Raw genomic sequence first — 15,901 nt, 5'->3', positions numbered from 1 at the left:
ATTCTGAAGCTAATTTAAACGGATGCATTCATAATAAGCAGTGTTTTTCTTATCCAAAGCACTGAACTGACAGTGGTTTTAAGTATACAGGACTTTTTGAAGAGAAAAGAGAAACATGCACACAACAGATATGTGCAAAAACACTGGGATTGGGGATTAAGCATTTAGAGGGGTAAGGGTCTCCTCTGCCCTATGCAGTTTAACCAAGTGCAACCCAGCCCTCTTTGTCTGAGCAATGCATGAGGTGTGTGGCCAATGTCTTAGTCATATGCAATATCAACTCCAAAAGACAAATACAGAGGAGTCAGAGTGTTCAGATGCATTGGTCTCTGCCCCAGTGGCTGTTCGGTTGTTTGAGACTCAGTACATTGAATAACCCGTCCTTGCTATGGCAATGCTGTCCTGTGCTGCAAGCAGTGGGTAATGATGATGGTGCCTGCCTGACGCAAGCAGGTCTGGTCAAGGCTGTGGCCCTCGTCTTGGCCCTTTCCTCAGGAACAAGCACTACTGCACTGGCTCACTCTGCCTGCACCTATTTTCACTGCTGTTCTCACCACAGTGCGCTCTGTCTTTCCTGTTTCTGTAAGAGGCACTTTGGATCAGCCTGTGCGGTGTCTCGGTATCTTGCAGGAGGATCAGCAGCATACCTTATGCCTAGCCTGTGATCCTGTCCATTTTGTTCTCAGTCATGATTTAACTACAAAATAACTGTATATAAAAAGGTATGTACATCAAAAGATTTTCGTATGATAACACAGATAGCTGCCATGCTCTTCCTGCATGGTGGTGTTACCAGCCAGGCTCCTCCTCTGGAGGTCCTAGGCTGTGCTGAATTTGGTCACCAGAATACCTCTGTTATGAGCTCCCAATTTTTACAGTTAACTTACAAATAACTTTAAAAAAATTGGTCTCTTTATTGTATATTTCCTTTTTTCTTTTGGGAAAGGTAATTTTAATTTATCAGATTTACTAAGCTGGGCATGTATATGGTAGAATCCAGCAGTCCCTACTGTTTCTAAGTATGGAACAGGAAAAGCACTTTCACTATTTACTCATCCAAAAGGCAAGTGTAACTATGTATTCCCAGATTTCTGTAGCACATACCAGGAAATAATTTTCTCTCTAGTCGTCTCATGGGAAGCAGGTGGTGGTTTTTTCGTCTGCACAGTTTTGTGCAAAGTTCTCTCAGCTATTTCCTATTTCCTCCCGAACATAGCAGTGACTGTTTCTTTATCACAGGAGTTGGTATGACAAGACTTATTATAGGAATATAAGGAATTTCTTTTTATCTAAGGGCTTTTATCTCTGGGCTTTACAAAGTGTTCAAAGGACATTAATTGTAAAATTTATTTTTGGTTTACTTAATTTTTAACTCTATTTTAAATAACCTGGGGGGGGGGGGGGTGGTGTTGGTTTTGGGTTTTTTTACCAGGTCTCTTGGTTAAGTAATGTCATACAGACATACCAGAAAGGGAGAAGCCATACAATCTTTAGACGTCTTTCCATATCTGTGATTGGTGAAACTTCTTTACAGACTTACCCAAAGGTGTAGAATAATGTGTGTCCATCCAGCAAAGGAGTATAGGGTTAAAAATTGAAAGCTCAGGAGGAAACATGTTAGCAGGGCTGCCACATGTTTTAAGATAGCCCTTGGTGAAACGATTGAAGTAAGTATTCCTAAAGGAAGGGGGTACTTCCATTCTACGTAGCTATCAATAACATTTTTACTTAGGAACCTTTATTGTTTACTATATATCTAGAAAAAAGGTAAATACTAGAGGTAATACAAGTGTGATCTCAAGTGGCTCAGGCATAGGCACAGATGTCCTGGTGCAGAAACCTATTCCACTTATTCCAGATATTATCTTGTCTTTTAAAGAGATCTTTAGCATGGCATCATCTTTTTGTCAGTCAGGGACCTTAAGCATGGGGAGAAAGTAAGAAATTCTGACTACAGTTCTCACAGAAGGGCCAAAGAATCTGTTTCCCATTACAGATATTTGGTACAAGCTCCTCTGCTTTAGCCCTGCTTCTCCATATGCTTCTTCACTGAGGCCTGTTAGTGCCAGCTGTCCTCCCATGGCTTGGAGAAAGGTGTTTTCATAACTCAGGAGGGATGATGCATGTCTTAAAATACACAGAATGAAAAACTGCCCCCTGAGGCAAACGCTGCTACTGTGTACAATTGAAGAAAAGCTGAAAGGGGGTCTAGGCAGTACATTATCAAATGAAATTACAACAAAAAATGGAAGAATTTATTTTCGAAAAGTACGTCAGTGATTTGATTTCTCTAAACCAGAGAGTTATATAATGCAGTATAAGATAGCCATTTTTTATACATGCTTGGATTTAAGAAGGGGCATCTCTGCATAGTGAAAGCATCAGTACTGAAATAAAACCCAATGGAAAGGTCATCTACTGTTGTATTTTTATTATTAATTTGAACCTGGCAGAAAAATGTTGATGTTTATAGAATAATAGAAAAGTGCAAGACTGTAGGAAATAGCATAATTATTCCTGAAATTCAGAAGTAGGAATAAAGGAGTCTCGTCAATTTTTTTCCATCTTTCCATCTATTTTTTGGTGAGGAAATAATATTTAATTCACAGATGCAGGTATTGTGGCAGGTTTTACATGAATAAAAAGATAGTATCATAAACTGTGAAGCTGAAAATCTGAAATGAGCAGTGTTTCCTATCATAGTGTAGATAACACTGAAGTAATACAGCAGGAAAAAATAATGTAAAGATATGAGTAATGATTTCCCCTGTGTATAAAGGAGAATTTCTACATTGAGTTAAGTAAAATAATTTCACGTAGTAAATATCTGTCAGAATTTTCCTGTAACACTTCTGGAGCCAGCTTTTCAGCCATGCTCATTTATGTGAAAAATATATCTGTGTACTCCCCAAACTGAACAAAAGAAACTCCGTAACACTTTGGAGGGAATTTTGGAGGGAGTATATATGAGTGTATATTTATATAAATCCATGAACTTTATATTTGTGAAGGGAGGAGACTATTATCTGGGTAGGAAAATGCAAAGCTGGCATAAGATTTCACCGATTCATAGGCTGGTTTTTGTTAGTTGGAACATATGGGCATTTTGTCAGACTACATATCAGTGTGTGCATCTTTTTCTTGGATGTCCACCGTTGCTTCTGGTCCACTCATTCTGGTTGAGATATGTAGCAGGTTTTGTCTTTTCCTCCTCAAGTAGAAATAAATTATACTTCCAGCTCCAACTATAGTAAGGGCTAGAAGAACGAACAGCCAAATGATGCTGGTGGAAAGTACTTTCTCCATTTTCCCTTCTGTAAATGGATGAAATGGAATCAACACCTCTGATCTTAAGAGATTTCAAAATCTAGTGATAAATGGGATTTCTTTAACCAGAAATCAGACAAGTGCAATATGGGTGTAGATTTTCAGTTCAACAGGGGTTTGGTTTTTTTTTTAAACTAACAAAACCAAACAAAATATAATTGGATCCGATCAAAAACCAATTTACTTCAGAATAACCTCTATTTCCTATATCTAGATATAGATGAAGTTTATGGACTTTTTATTTTTAAATACTCTCAAAATTAATACCTAGAAACTATGTAATTATATTCTTGTATTTGAGCACGTCCTTATAATTCTGCTTAAAAGGAAGTATGCTTACCTGTATTTTCTGTTGACATCTCTGTGTTTTCAGGAGCTTTTGGAAGGAAAACAAAATGTTTAGTCTGAATGCTTAAAAAAAACCCCTGAGGCATTTTAAACTTCCTAAGGCCAGATGCTCCTGACAATTCCCTCTAAATCCACTTGCTGGTGACAATTGCTCTCCCAGAGAGATGGACCTAAGCATGTGTAAACCTCTAGTAGGATGACTGGCTCTTTCATTCCAAGAGCATCTGACCTCCTCAGTTGAGATACCCAACAAGACATGAAATTAGAGTCAGATTTCTGTTATTTCTAGAAGTGTTTTCAAATATGTTTGTTTCTGAGAAACTGACCACAATATCCTTAATCATTTTAAGGTGTTTTCTGAAACAGTAAAAATTTCCTGAATGGAGGTCTTGAGTGTTAGAGATGTATCATGAGCATTTTACTTGAGCTGAAAAGGATCTTCTGTGAGTTTAGCCCCTTCTGTCAGAGACAGCCATTCCATGTTGATGTGGTTCCTATGGTAACTGCACTTCCTAAACTTAGCAGGTAAGGGAAAGGTGAACAGAAATATGAAATTTAACCAAACAAAATGTTCATGTTCTGGACTGCTTTCATTTAATCTCAGTTGGTAGTTAACTCATGCATTTTCTTGCAGATGATAATTTTGCTATCAGAATAGTACCAGCATTTTATTAAATGTCATTCTATCATACTGTAGATAAAAGAGTGCCACAAGAATGTATGTTGTTATATTCCTCTAATCCATCACCTCAGAGGACAGTAATGAAAGGAATCACCAATTCCAGCATTTCTACAAGACAGAGTTTTCATTGCACTCATCAGAACAAGTTGGGGTTTTTTGAGAATATATTCAGCTGAAATTAAACAAAACTTTGCTTTTGAGCTTAGATTGTATGATATTTGAGGGAAAATTCCACTGAAGACTGGCTTTTTATTAAAAATGAGTGGTCTTTAACCATTCTTTTGCCTAAACATAGGGGTCTGAAGTATTCATGATGGCTGCATGGGGCTGATGGTAATTTTACAGGACTTACGGGAGATGCAGCCTTCTGAGGAGGCAGTCAGAAGCCATGTGGGGCTCCTCAGTATTTAGGCAGCCAAATCCTGCTATTAGGGTCTATTGGTTTTGCACACACACAAACTTACAATGTTTTACATTTTCATGTTATACAACAAAAATACATTATCAGGCATTATTAACCTTAATGCATTAGAAATATTACTTACTTTTTGGTTTTTTACAGATATATCCTTTTTTGAAAGAACAGACATTGGTGTTCCAGTAGCCAGACAAAGCATATACTTCTCCACACTCTTTATGCCTTTTGTTTGAAGGTTCTCCCATTTGCCAGTTGACAAAATCCATTGCAGATTTGTCTGTCCATACCCATTGTCCTAATATTTAAAATGAGCGTATAAATATATATGTATAAAATACAGGAGTCTAGACAGATAGAATAAGTTGTGATGGGGAAAACAAAAATTTATAACACAAATAGGTAGTTGAATGTTTCAGTTACATTTCTAAGCATATGTAAGCATGCTTTGAAATAAACTTTGTATATTTTTTATATATGTGTACTTTCAAGTATACAAAGTTGCTTTCTTTTTAATAGAACATAACTTTGTACGATATGATAATGTATGATTAAATAATGAAGATATTACCTCTGTCATTTTTCTTTAGCCCTATCCAAAAGTTCGGTGATTTTCCATGGAGTATCTTAATGGTGTCTGACAGAAAGTTTGCTTCAGTATAGTCTCCTACTGATACCAAATTAGCAGCTGAAAAAATATCACAATGTCTCATTTTCTTACAGCTTAAGTCAATAAACACATAAAAGATATGCAAAAAGATGTAAAAGACACTGATTCTTGCACATAATATTCACTAGTCTCATTATGGTTATATCGCTGTATTGTATTTTGAGCATGACTGTGAGCTGTATGAACACAAATCAGCATGAAGACATAGATTTTTGTTTAGCCTTTGGTATTTTAGAGAAGAAAAATTGCTCTCCTGCAATACGTTTTGGACAGGTCCAACCACACCCCAGAATGTGATGCAAGTAGGCTGAAAGTGGTACATGTGATGTAGTCAGCACCATGCATGTTGCCACTACAGCTCTGTCACCCACCAGTGGCTGGGCAGGATATTTGGCAGTGCCTGATGCTATGCACTGCAAGGCTAGATAGGATGTGTAAGCAGCTAGAGGTTGCGCTCCAGAAGATGTCCAGAAGTTGATTTATAATTGCCATATGCCCTGGCATTACAAATACACAAAGCTGCGCTGGGGTCATCAGGAAATGATCACCTTCCTGGCCTGGCCAGTGGGTAACATGTAACATCTAACAATTTAGAACATGGACCAGTGTCCAAATGCGACCTTTCATTCTGCTTATTAGTGTAATATTTACATTTTCTAGTAATTATGTGATGTATCTTATTACAGAACCATTTCAGGAATTCTGTTGTCACACAGCTGTAAAGTAAAATGCCTTTGCAAAGCTACTTTTTCTGTTTACTCAGTCATAGGTCAGTCTTTTCATACATATGAGGAAGTGCTGCTAGAAATCCTTGTATTCTCTCTTAATCTTAAAAGACTATCACTCAGACATACAGTGCTAATGTATAGGGTGTTTCCTACTCTTACTCACACTGAAATGTATGCTCCATCACAGCAATTCTCAGTGAACAGTCAGGAGAAATCAGAAATGTGGAGTAAAGTGTGTCTTCCTCTCCCCTGATCCATATACAGCTCTTCTTTCCAGCTCGTAGACAGCAGTGGAGGCTGTTCCAGAGCAGGAGCTGCATGGCTGGGTGTGTTTTACTGGTTCATGAAAGCTAAATGATTCCTCCATCTCTTTTGTTGTCCAGCCAGTGGGATCCAGTTAATAAACTGTGCCCTGGAACTAACAAAGACAACTTTCCCATGAGTTTCTGTCTCCCATTTTACACTGTGTGTGGATGCCCTCTTGTTTGGGGAAGGGAAAGCTGACCCTGGAGTTTGTGCCTTAGTGGGACTCTAAAAGTGTTTATCTCCCTACCCAATTACTGATTTCCATAAAACTAGTAGGAATTTCCTATTTTGGGGATATTCGTATTTCACCTGGTGTTTGAGATACCAGATGCCTCTCTCTGACAAAGTTTAGTTTTATTATGAAAAAGCATGCTCAGAAAAGCAAGCTAAAAAACATTAAGTTTGAAGTTTTAAAGTAATTTAAGATTTGCTTCGCAGTATCATCCATTATTTTATGTGTTTAATTACATCTTCAGTCTTTCTAAAACAAAACACTCACCTAGTCGGGCACATTCCTGACGAGCTTGAGACCAGCTTCTTTTCCTGGAGGCCTCAAAGTAATAGCAGTGATGATGGAAAGGTATCCAAGATTTGTGTCCTCTTGTTTCAGGGCATTTTCCAGGAAGTTGCGGGGGCTCGGTAGGGGCCTTTACTGATAAGAGATCAGGTAGTTGGAATCCAGTTATTTTATAAAATTTGTTTTTCCCATTATACTAGTAAGACAAAACTAAACAGACTATATTAGGTTTGTCATCATAGAAGAAATGAAGCATGTTCTAAAAAGAGCTTGAATATGGCTTTGATTTTGTGTTTAAGAGCATATTTTGCTTCGTATTTATTTATCAAGGTGATTAGGAAGATACACTAACCTATAAGAAGTATAGATTCTGTCTAATAATTATTTTTGTAATTACTCTAGTCAATAAAATATCCAGCTGGTTTTCTGGCATAAATATCTGCCTAATTAGTTAAAACTGCTATTTTTAAAATGTCTTCTGACACTTCAGTCTCATTTTTTGACAGGATCAAAACCTTATAGCAGAAACTGTGATTGTGAATGAAAGTGTTGGTATAACTAAACATGGGTTGCAGGATTTTTTGTTAAACTGCATCCTGAATAAATTCCATAGTGATTAATATAATAGGAAGATTTTGGATGAGAAGATAAATGCAGATGGAACAAAAATTAAATGTTCTGCCAAATTACGTTTTCTTCCTATGAGTCTTCTACAGTCTATTTCTTTCCCTATTAAGGAACATTCAGCTCTCAAATTAGATTTCCAGAATACTAAAGTGGAAACAGACATTATATATCAAATCTGAGGATTTTTGCCAAATTACAGCATCTTAGCATGTAATTTGACATGCAGTTTTAAATTTTCTAATGATTCAAGAGCTTCCATAATGTTGACAAAAACAAGAATATAGATAAATTGTGAAATCATATTTATACTTATTTCCATAGAAATTGTAGAAGTTTGTGCTTGGAAGGCTCATCAAGGGGTTATTTACTTAATCTTTGTGCTCACAGGTGACATGAAGTTGTTATTTAATTATATCATTTCTAACAGATGTTTGTCCTGTCTGTTCTTAATAACCTGTAGTGATGGAGATTCCCTGACCTGTCCAAAGTATTTATTAAAGGCTTCTGTACCGATAAAATTAGAAGGTTTTCCTTGCCGTATTTAAGTCTGTTACTCCTTTCCAATTCATATAAGACATAGGGAAGAATTTAATTCCATTCCTTAGGGCTTTGAATATTTAAAATTGATAGTCTGGTTTCTCTTAGTCTTTAGTTTCGTAGTGTTTTGTCCAACTCCAATTATAATATTTCCTTTTAATTCTTGTTTCCCAGTCATCTGAAAACGCTAGTTGACTGAGAGCTTTTTCCAACTTTGGTGCCTCAAACTGGATGTGGAATTTCATCTGATGCCTAATCAAAACAGATCTCATTGCAAGTGGATTAGTTTTCCTATTAGAATGAATAGTTAAGATATCAATGAGTATTCAGTTCTTTTTGTTTCTTAGGCCTTTGGTAATTATTGTTACAAATTGATTTACTTCTGGGAAGAATTCATGACAATATTTACATCTAGTTAGTTAGCTACTCCTGTCTTCCTGTATACTAGTGTATAAAACAAGTATTTTTCCAGTGGCTTGTTTTATTTAGCACAGTTGATAAATCTACACACCCTATAGTTAAAACACTTATATCCAATTGCTTACCATCTGATTTTTTACAGACAGAAAAGAGTTTTTCCTTGCAAGAAGCTGTCTTCCAGGTGCCATCAGTATCTAGGTAGACACATGCTAATGTCTCTTTTGGTTCCCCGCTGGACCACTTGCTGTAAACTAATCTCCATCTGTCAATCCATTGATACTTGCCATTGGTCTGGAAGCAAAATCTATACGATAATTTCAAGGTTGTTGAGAGTGAGATAGCTACTGCACAGGATCCTCAAGAGGACTCTCATGTAACCAGTATGGAATCATATGCTTACTAATGCCCCCTTTTTGTGCTTGTAAATGTTAACTGAAACAAAATGTACAGTGTCTGTTATCCACAAACGGGAATGCAGAATTACTTTTTTTTTCTGCCCTCCAAATAGTGTCTAACATTAATTCAGAACATTTTTCAAGCAATCGGAAATGGAAGGGAAAAAAGAAAGGGGGCATGAGAGAAGGCATGAAACTGGGAGTCAGATAAAACGTCATGTTGTTATGGCCACCCAAAGGTCTGCATGGAAAATGGGAGTGTGGGTGGGAGTGTTCTTAATAAGCAGCACTGATCGCCATTGCTTGTGTTGTAGTTATCATGACTGTGATTCATGGGGAAGAGTGTAGCATGTCAAAACACACCTACCATCCAGATGTTTGCCCTCCCCTGTCATGCAACTGATGTAGACATCTCACAAACAGAATGGATTTTTTTTCCATAGTATTCTAACTTCTTAATGGGAGCAATTACACCAATTACATTTTCAAGTGAAAAAATATGTCCATTGGTCAATATGTACTGCATCATACAGCCTTCAGATTCCTTTAACTAATTTTTACCCCTGTTTTTGTCCACAACTATATTTTGCTACTGCTACCATAAATAAGACTTCTCTAATAGAATGTGTGACCATAAACACACATGTGAAAACCATTCCTTCACAAGTCTCAAATGTGCGACCTGAGATATCATGTCACTGATCACTGAGGTACATAAAACGTGGCAGGTGGGCAGGATGCATGTTTTTCCTGGAATATCTTTTAAATTAAAAGAAACTCAAAATGTGGGAGATTTTACAATTTGTATTTGAGACCCTTTAAATGACTCCAAACAACACATAGCATTGTTATATACTGGTTTGCAGGAGCATTTCCTTGTGCTAATGCATGTAAGAGTTCTTGGTTCATGAAAATCTCCACTGTCTGAGTCTTATTCAAAGAACTCCACTGTAAATGGCTACTGTACTGATGTAACATGCTGTTTTCAGCACTACATGGGCAGAAATTCCTATAGATTACAAGATGAGAGCATAAAGATCAGGTCCAGCATCAGCTTGACTACCTGTAGGTTACATATATTTTCTTACCACGTTGCTGTTAAGACCAATCCACAGAGGCTCTCCATATTCTTGTGCAAGTAAGAACAACAGTGCCTGGCTATATGGGTCCAAAATGCTGGCAAGTTCTGAGGCATTGTTATTGCAGTTTTTCTGTGCTTCCTCCCAATTCATTTTGGAAGGGGTGACAGAATAGCTAATGCCACCAGAACGGTACAAAGTGAAGTCCAGCACTGTTGCTGATGAGTTAAAGAGTTCAGGATCTGTAGGAATAAGGAAAAAAAAACCACCCCAAGAACAGTTAAATCTGGAGGCCACATATTGACTTGAGTGACTGAACAACATCTTCATTATTTACAAACCTAGTAGAAAATTGTTAATGGAATTGAACACCTTCTCATTAGTTGTTTATAAGTAACAGATAACTTCAAAACAACAGTGAACTTTCTGGATGAAAGAAATACATTTTCAGTCTCTGAGAATTTTGAATCAGTAAATTCACAGTATCTTATATTGCAGAGGTAAATTCACCCAATCAGTCAAAAATAACACATCTATCCTGCATGTTTTCAAAATACTCTTTGCGGCTTAGCAGCTTTGTGACTATCAGTCAGGTTTATTTGCATACATGTAAAACTTAACAGTTATGATCATCTATAGATCATTATGAACTTATGTAATGAAAATGTTTGTGGTTTTTAGCTATTTAATTACACTTTTTAAAATAAAGTAATTTTGCTTTCCTAAATTCTGATATTTTATTTATCATTCCTTTCTCCAAAACATTGCTAAGTAACACAGAGGTGCAAGATGGGCCCTTAGGTTTTACTGATCCTTTACCTAAAAAAAAAAAAAGATAACTAATCTAAAGCATGTTAAACAAGAAAAGTAATTTTAATCCTTGTGTTATAAATTTCAAGATTAGCAATACAGAACTCACCACTATTCTTCTGGCATATATACCCTGTGGACTTATAACACTCCTCATTGTTCCATTTTCCTGTGTCATCAGCATGACCTCTCTTCAGAGAAACACAATCAAACTGTTGGAGTAAGGGAAAGAATATGAGTACATTGATATTAGAAGTTATAAAACGAAGTACTATAACCCCCTGGTAGTTTCACTCCTTTTTTCTTTGAATTCTGATATTGTAGAGTTTGTATTACAACTCTAGAAACACCTTCCTTTTATCTTTTTCTGTCCTTTCTGGCCTCCTCTGTGGTGGCCAGCTCCACTTTGGTACTGTCTTGTAAACCTTTGTAATCTTTGGCTCAGCCTGCTTGTTCATTTGGTTATTTTCGAGGAGACATACTTGAGAGGCACTATTATTTTCAAGAGCTTTCTGTCACACCTTCTGTCTTGACTTATGAGGAACTATCAGCAAGTTTTTTGAATAAGAATGAAATAAAAATAAATGGAGGTCATGCTTTGTATTTGGCTTGCAAAGCCAACTTAAATAGTGGTTGTTCTTGACAGAATCATCTAAATGATGATCCTTGACAGAGTTATCATCAGCTCTAGTTCTTAGAATTTCTCTTTCAGCTACACTAGATCAGGTACTGAGTGCCTAAGAAGCTGGAACTTCAAGTTTATTACAACCTGCAACAGCCTCCTAAGCTGCCATGCAGAAATTTTAGGAACACCTGTTTTAGTGGCTCTTGACTCTAGTTTCTTAAGCTTGAGTAACTTTTTGATGTTATTTCACTCCTTTGAAAAGGATCCTCTGAAGAAGATACCTGTTAGTATCTTGAAGGTGAAGGAGAAAAGTAGAAGGCACCCTTACATATTATATTTTTTTCCCTGCTTTTGATATTTCCCAGGAGTGTTATTAATTAGAGCTGCAGTAGAGCTGTGTATTGTGCTGTATCCTATGTGTCTTCCTGCGTGCCTTGGCCAATGGCTAGATGGGCAAGAGCAGAATGAATTGGCTCAGGTGCAGATTAAGCTGGTTGTCTAGAAGTGTGATTTCTGGGTTCTCTAGAGGTGTGGATACCAAAATGAAGGGAGGATGGACAGTGAGTGGAATGACATAGTGTGAAGGGCAAGTTCTGAAAGCAAGATATGGAAATAAATGGAAGAAAGGCAATGTAGGTGTGCAAATCAGTCTGTATTGGTCTGAATATGTAGAACGCTATTTTATTTACAGTATTCTGAGGTTTAATTTCAGTGCTAGCAGTGGAGAGAGTTTGACTGGTTTAGAAAGTAGTTGAAATCTATTGGCACTTAGCAATTCAATTACAATTTTAAATAGGGAAGAAGTAGAAAAAAATTGAACTCTTGCATCCTCTCCTTCCTTTTCAAGCATGAGTTAACTTGTCAAACGTGAAAACATTGCCAACATGTGTTAACTTCTAAAATTCTAATGTTGCATTTATATTCTCTGCAAAATGAGCAGCAAATTACTATGAAAAAGAAAACTTTATTCAATCTAAGCAATCTTTATTCAATCTGCCCATTGCTGCAATTTTGCCAAATTGCAGCAGTGCCATTTTGTGCTCTGAGATAGCTAGAATACTCAATCATTGAAACATTTAATCACCAATCCCAGTGTAATGATAGATGAACAACTTGGGGAGAAGGCTGAGGCAATGTCTGTAGAAAAGTGAGCTGTTTACTTGAAGTGATACTGCTCCTCAGATTTGACTTGATGGTAGACACTAAGTGGTATTTACCTGTTGCAGATTGTGGCCGTCTTCTGGATGTAGACTGGGATACAAAACAGGTTCTACAAGTTTTGGGGAATCTGGAGCCCAATTTGTATAGGAGACAGCACTTCCATCAGTCCAAACAAAGTTGAGTTCACTGAGTATATCATTCAAGCCAATCCAGGGATCATTGGAAACATCCTTCAAATGGTAAGTGAGAAAAGCTGGAAAAAAAGCCAACAGAAAAGAAGATGAACATGTCATGTCATCAGCCAAGACATCAGCTCATAAACAAATCCTTAACTATTTTGTTCATTAAAGTCTTGTAAATATATTTTAATTAGCATTTGATCAGAAATTTACCTAAGTTTATTATTTCGAGGTTATGCCAAGCCTTTGTCTGTGAAAAGTCTCAAAGAGTGAAAGTATTTGGAACTATGAAGCAAGATTGGAAAGAGGACAGATACAAAAAACCTGCCTGACCACCATGTTATCTAATGAGTTCACTTATTTCAACACTCAGGATGAGCTGATTGACTGATGGAAGTGTGTAGCTGTATACAGCTGCAAATGGAAGCCCAGGAACATAGGCAAGGTGAAAATGTGCCTTCCTCTGACATTCTGCTGATGAATTAAGTTGCAGAATTTAGGCAGTCGTTTCAGAGAGGTATAGTAATATATCCCTTTCTATTTCTGGCAGAAACAGACCATGGATTCCTTTTCTTTAACTGTGTCTAAAACTATAAATACCACATCTGGATTTGTTATTCTGTGTTAATTCATACCCTATAAATAATGTAAAGCAGTTTGCATGGAACAGGAGGAAGCAACCCTTAGCATCACTAGCATGCCCTAGACAGATGGTTCCAGTTCTTCCAAAAATGTTTCATGCCATGGCCATATAATCCGTGTTCAGTATACATATTGTAAAATACATACATTTACATACTGTCTCTTTTTGCCATGTTCTTTGCAGGAAATGACCACTGTATACAGAGTAAATGCCATCTATTACCTAAAGGGCTGTTGCACTATACCTTGTACTTGTTCATTATGTATGCTCGCCAGGTTTCCTCCAAGGCTCATACAATTTCTTCTTGCAGTATGCCAGTATTCATAGGAAGAGCCAAAAAATTTGTAACACTAGGGAAAAATGAGTATAGACTGTTAGTGGGTGACAGCAAAAGGAATTTAGGTTGGAATTACACCAGTTTAAGTAGAAATTAGCCTAATTCAGATCCACAAAATGATTTTTCAAAGTTAATAGGAACTCAGCTCTGGAACCAAGTCAAAACCATTCTCAAATCTTAAATTTACTCTGTGTCTTTCTGTGAGGGTTTGAGAAAGTCACAACAAAACTCAAACAACCATTTATAAACCACAGCCTGATGAGAATCTAATGTGTTAACTGACTCAGAGATTTTGAGAAGCGATACTCCATCACTAGTTAAAGACAAAGAAGTGCTGACTCTATAAGAAAAGCTGAGCCCAGGGTTTCATGTGGAATCATCTGAACTTTCTGAAAAACATTTTTGACCTAGAGCCTATGGTCAGTGTGCTCTCGTGTGTGTACTCAGCCTTTTTCATTTTACAGCTCTTTTATTAATGGAAGTATATGACTCTTGATTTCTTAAAAAGCACGTAGTCGTCACATTACCAATACACATTCACCCTGAAATGTTTTGGGTAATTATGAGTGCGCCTAGTGTGCCCTCTCCATGTTTAAGCTCATCCTCTGCTCTGTGGCATGCCAGTAGCACCGTCAGAGAATTATGTTGCCTAGTTTGTGGAAAATAACAACTCTGATGACTGTAACAAAAATGCAAAAAAAGCATACTGGCATAAAGTCAACTGGTGTGAATATCCATGGGTGCTTTCATAACAATATTGTATATATTAGAAAATAGAACCCTTGCTTAACTGCTTAATAAGTACATCAAGTTTGTCCCTTTTGGGAAGAGGCAAGCATTACATTGAAGCCTGTTTGGAAAAATTTAGCCTTATTTCTGATTTGTTCCAGCTCAAATGACTGATTTTATGCTGTAGTTGGTGCTTTCAGTTGAATTCAGTTCAATTTTTTTGAAAGTATATACAATAGAGCAGTTTTTCCAATGTATCTCAGATGACCACTTCTCAGGAAAACAACTAAAAATCTGTAAACCCGCCATTTTGCAAGAATTAGGCAACTGGTTCAGTTTTTAACGCAACTTTGGATAATCACTGTCAAAAGATATCTGAGAGACAAGAGGCCTCTTGTATATCTTTAAGTACCTTCTCAAGGACTAATAGCATTGTACTTAGATGGAAGTTATCATACCTGATTTTTAAATAAAAGCCAATCTTCAGGACATCCTCCAGGAGGTGAAGGTACCGCTGAAGGAAGTGTTGCATTTATAAAACTTCTGTGCCTCTCACAGATATAGCCATTTGAAAAACCACAGCTGACATCATTCCACAAGCCTGAAATCAATTTAAATATAGGTAATAAGACATTGGATAAGATTGAAATTTGTGGGAAAGTGAACTGGCTTCTGTGCTTGTAGGTTCAAAAGCAATCTGCTGGGAATGTGAGATAACATGCTTCAGCTCTACTCTACCTCCCGTCATCACTGCTTACAGGAGGACTTTGGTCCTGCTGTGGCTGTGGGAGTAGTGGCCATACGAGATGGCTGATACGGCAGCTCTGTGACCTCTGAGTAGAACTCACCCGAAGAGCTTTGTTGCACTGAAACATGCAAGTGTAAAGTAATACTTTATGAGTGAAAACACTATAAGATGTGGAACTCCATATATGTTCTATTTCTTTGCTAACTATTCTCTATTTTTGAAAGACAAATTTGCCCTTCATTTGAATAGAACATATTGTTTGTGCAGCTGAAAAAATCAGTGATCAAATTGTCCCTGCATTCCCCATTAAAATCAGTTTCTTACATTCCACTTTAATGGCTAATATTGCTCCTGAAGAAACCTCAGATATAATGACTATATTTTATTATGCATATTTTCCCAAATTGCTGGTAAGTAATGGATTAAAGTTGGCAAGACATTTTTAACAAATGGAAAGAGCATTACCCATAAAAATACTTTTTAAAAAAAGTTGTGTAACTCACCATCATTTTTGTTTAGGACCACACAATTTTCTTGAGCATCTGCAAAGCTGGGCTCACCCTGTGCCCAAGCTGCATAATGCACCGGGCTTCCATCCATCCAACTGAAAAAAACCAG

The 15,901-nt window shown here is 37.0% G+C and overlaps 1 protein-coding gene across 3 annotated transcripts in view; it reads right to left on the bottom strand.

Annotated features, from left to right (window-relative positions):
* Positions 1-2,233: 2,233 nt before the first annotated feature.
* LOC128149002 (macrophage mannose receptor 1-like) overlaps positions 2,234-15,901 on the bottom strand; it is a 34,495-nt gene continuing 20,827 nt past the window's right edge. For 2 of the 3 annotated variants that reach the window (XM_052803631.1, XM_052803642.1), the window contains 12 exons: positions 15,787-15,887; positions 14,994-15,136; positions 13,714-13,819; positions 12,704-12,900; positions 10,971-11,073; positions 10,061-10,293; positions 8,703-8,868; positions 6,976-7,128; positions 5,344-5,460; positions 4,903-5,070; positions 3,668-3,703; positions 2,234-3,314 (listed from right to left, as the gene is read on the bottom strand). In XM_052803631.1, coding sequence (XP_052659591.1) covers positions 3,115-3,314; positions 3,668-3,703; positions 4,903-5,070; positions 5,344-5,460; positions 6,976-7,128; positions 8,703-8,868; positions 10,061-10,293; positions 10,971-11,073; positions 12,704-12,900; positions 13,714-13,819; positions 14,994-15,136; positions 15,787-15,887 — 1,723 coding nt within the window. In that variant the 3' untranslated portion in view covers positions 2,234-3,114. Of the gene's footprint in view, positions 3,315-3,667; positions 3,704-4,902; positions 5,071-5,343; positions 5,461-6,975; positions 7,129-8,702; positions 8,882-10,060; positions 10,294-10,970; positions 11,074-12,703; positions 12,901-13,713; positions 13,820-14,993; positions 15,137-15,786; positions 15,888-15,901 lie in introns of those variants that run through there. The other variant, XM_052803653.1, reaches the window with a different exon arrangement.

Source organism: Harpia harpyja, chromosome 1 (genome assembly GCF_026419915.1).
Source record: "Harpia harpyja isolate bHarHar1 chromosome 1, bHarHar1 primary haplotype, whole genome shotgun sequence".
Lineage (NCBI taxonomy): Eukaryota > Metazoa > Chordata > Aves > Accipitriformes > Accipitridae > Harpia > Harpia harpyja.
Note: the sequence above shows the minus strand (reverse complement) of the source record. Positions and strands in the feature narration are given on the sequence as shown.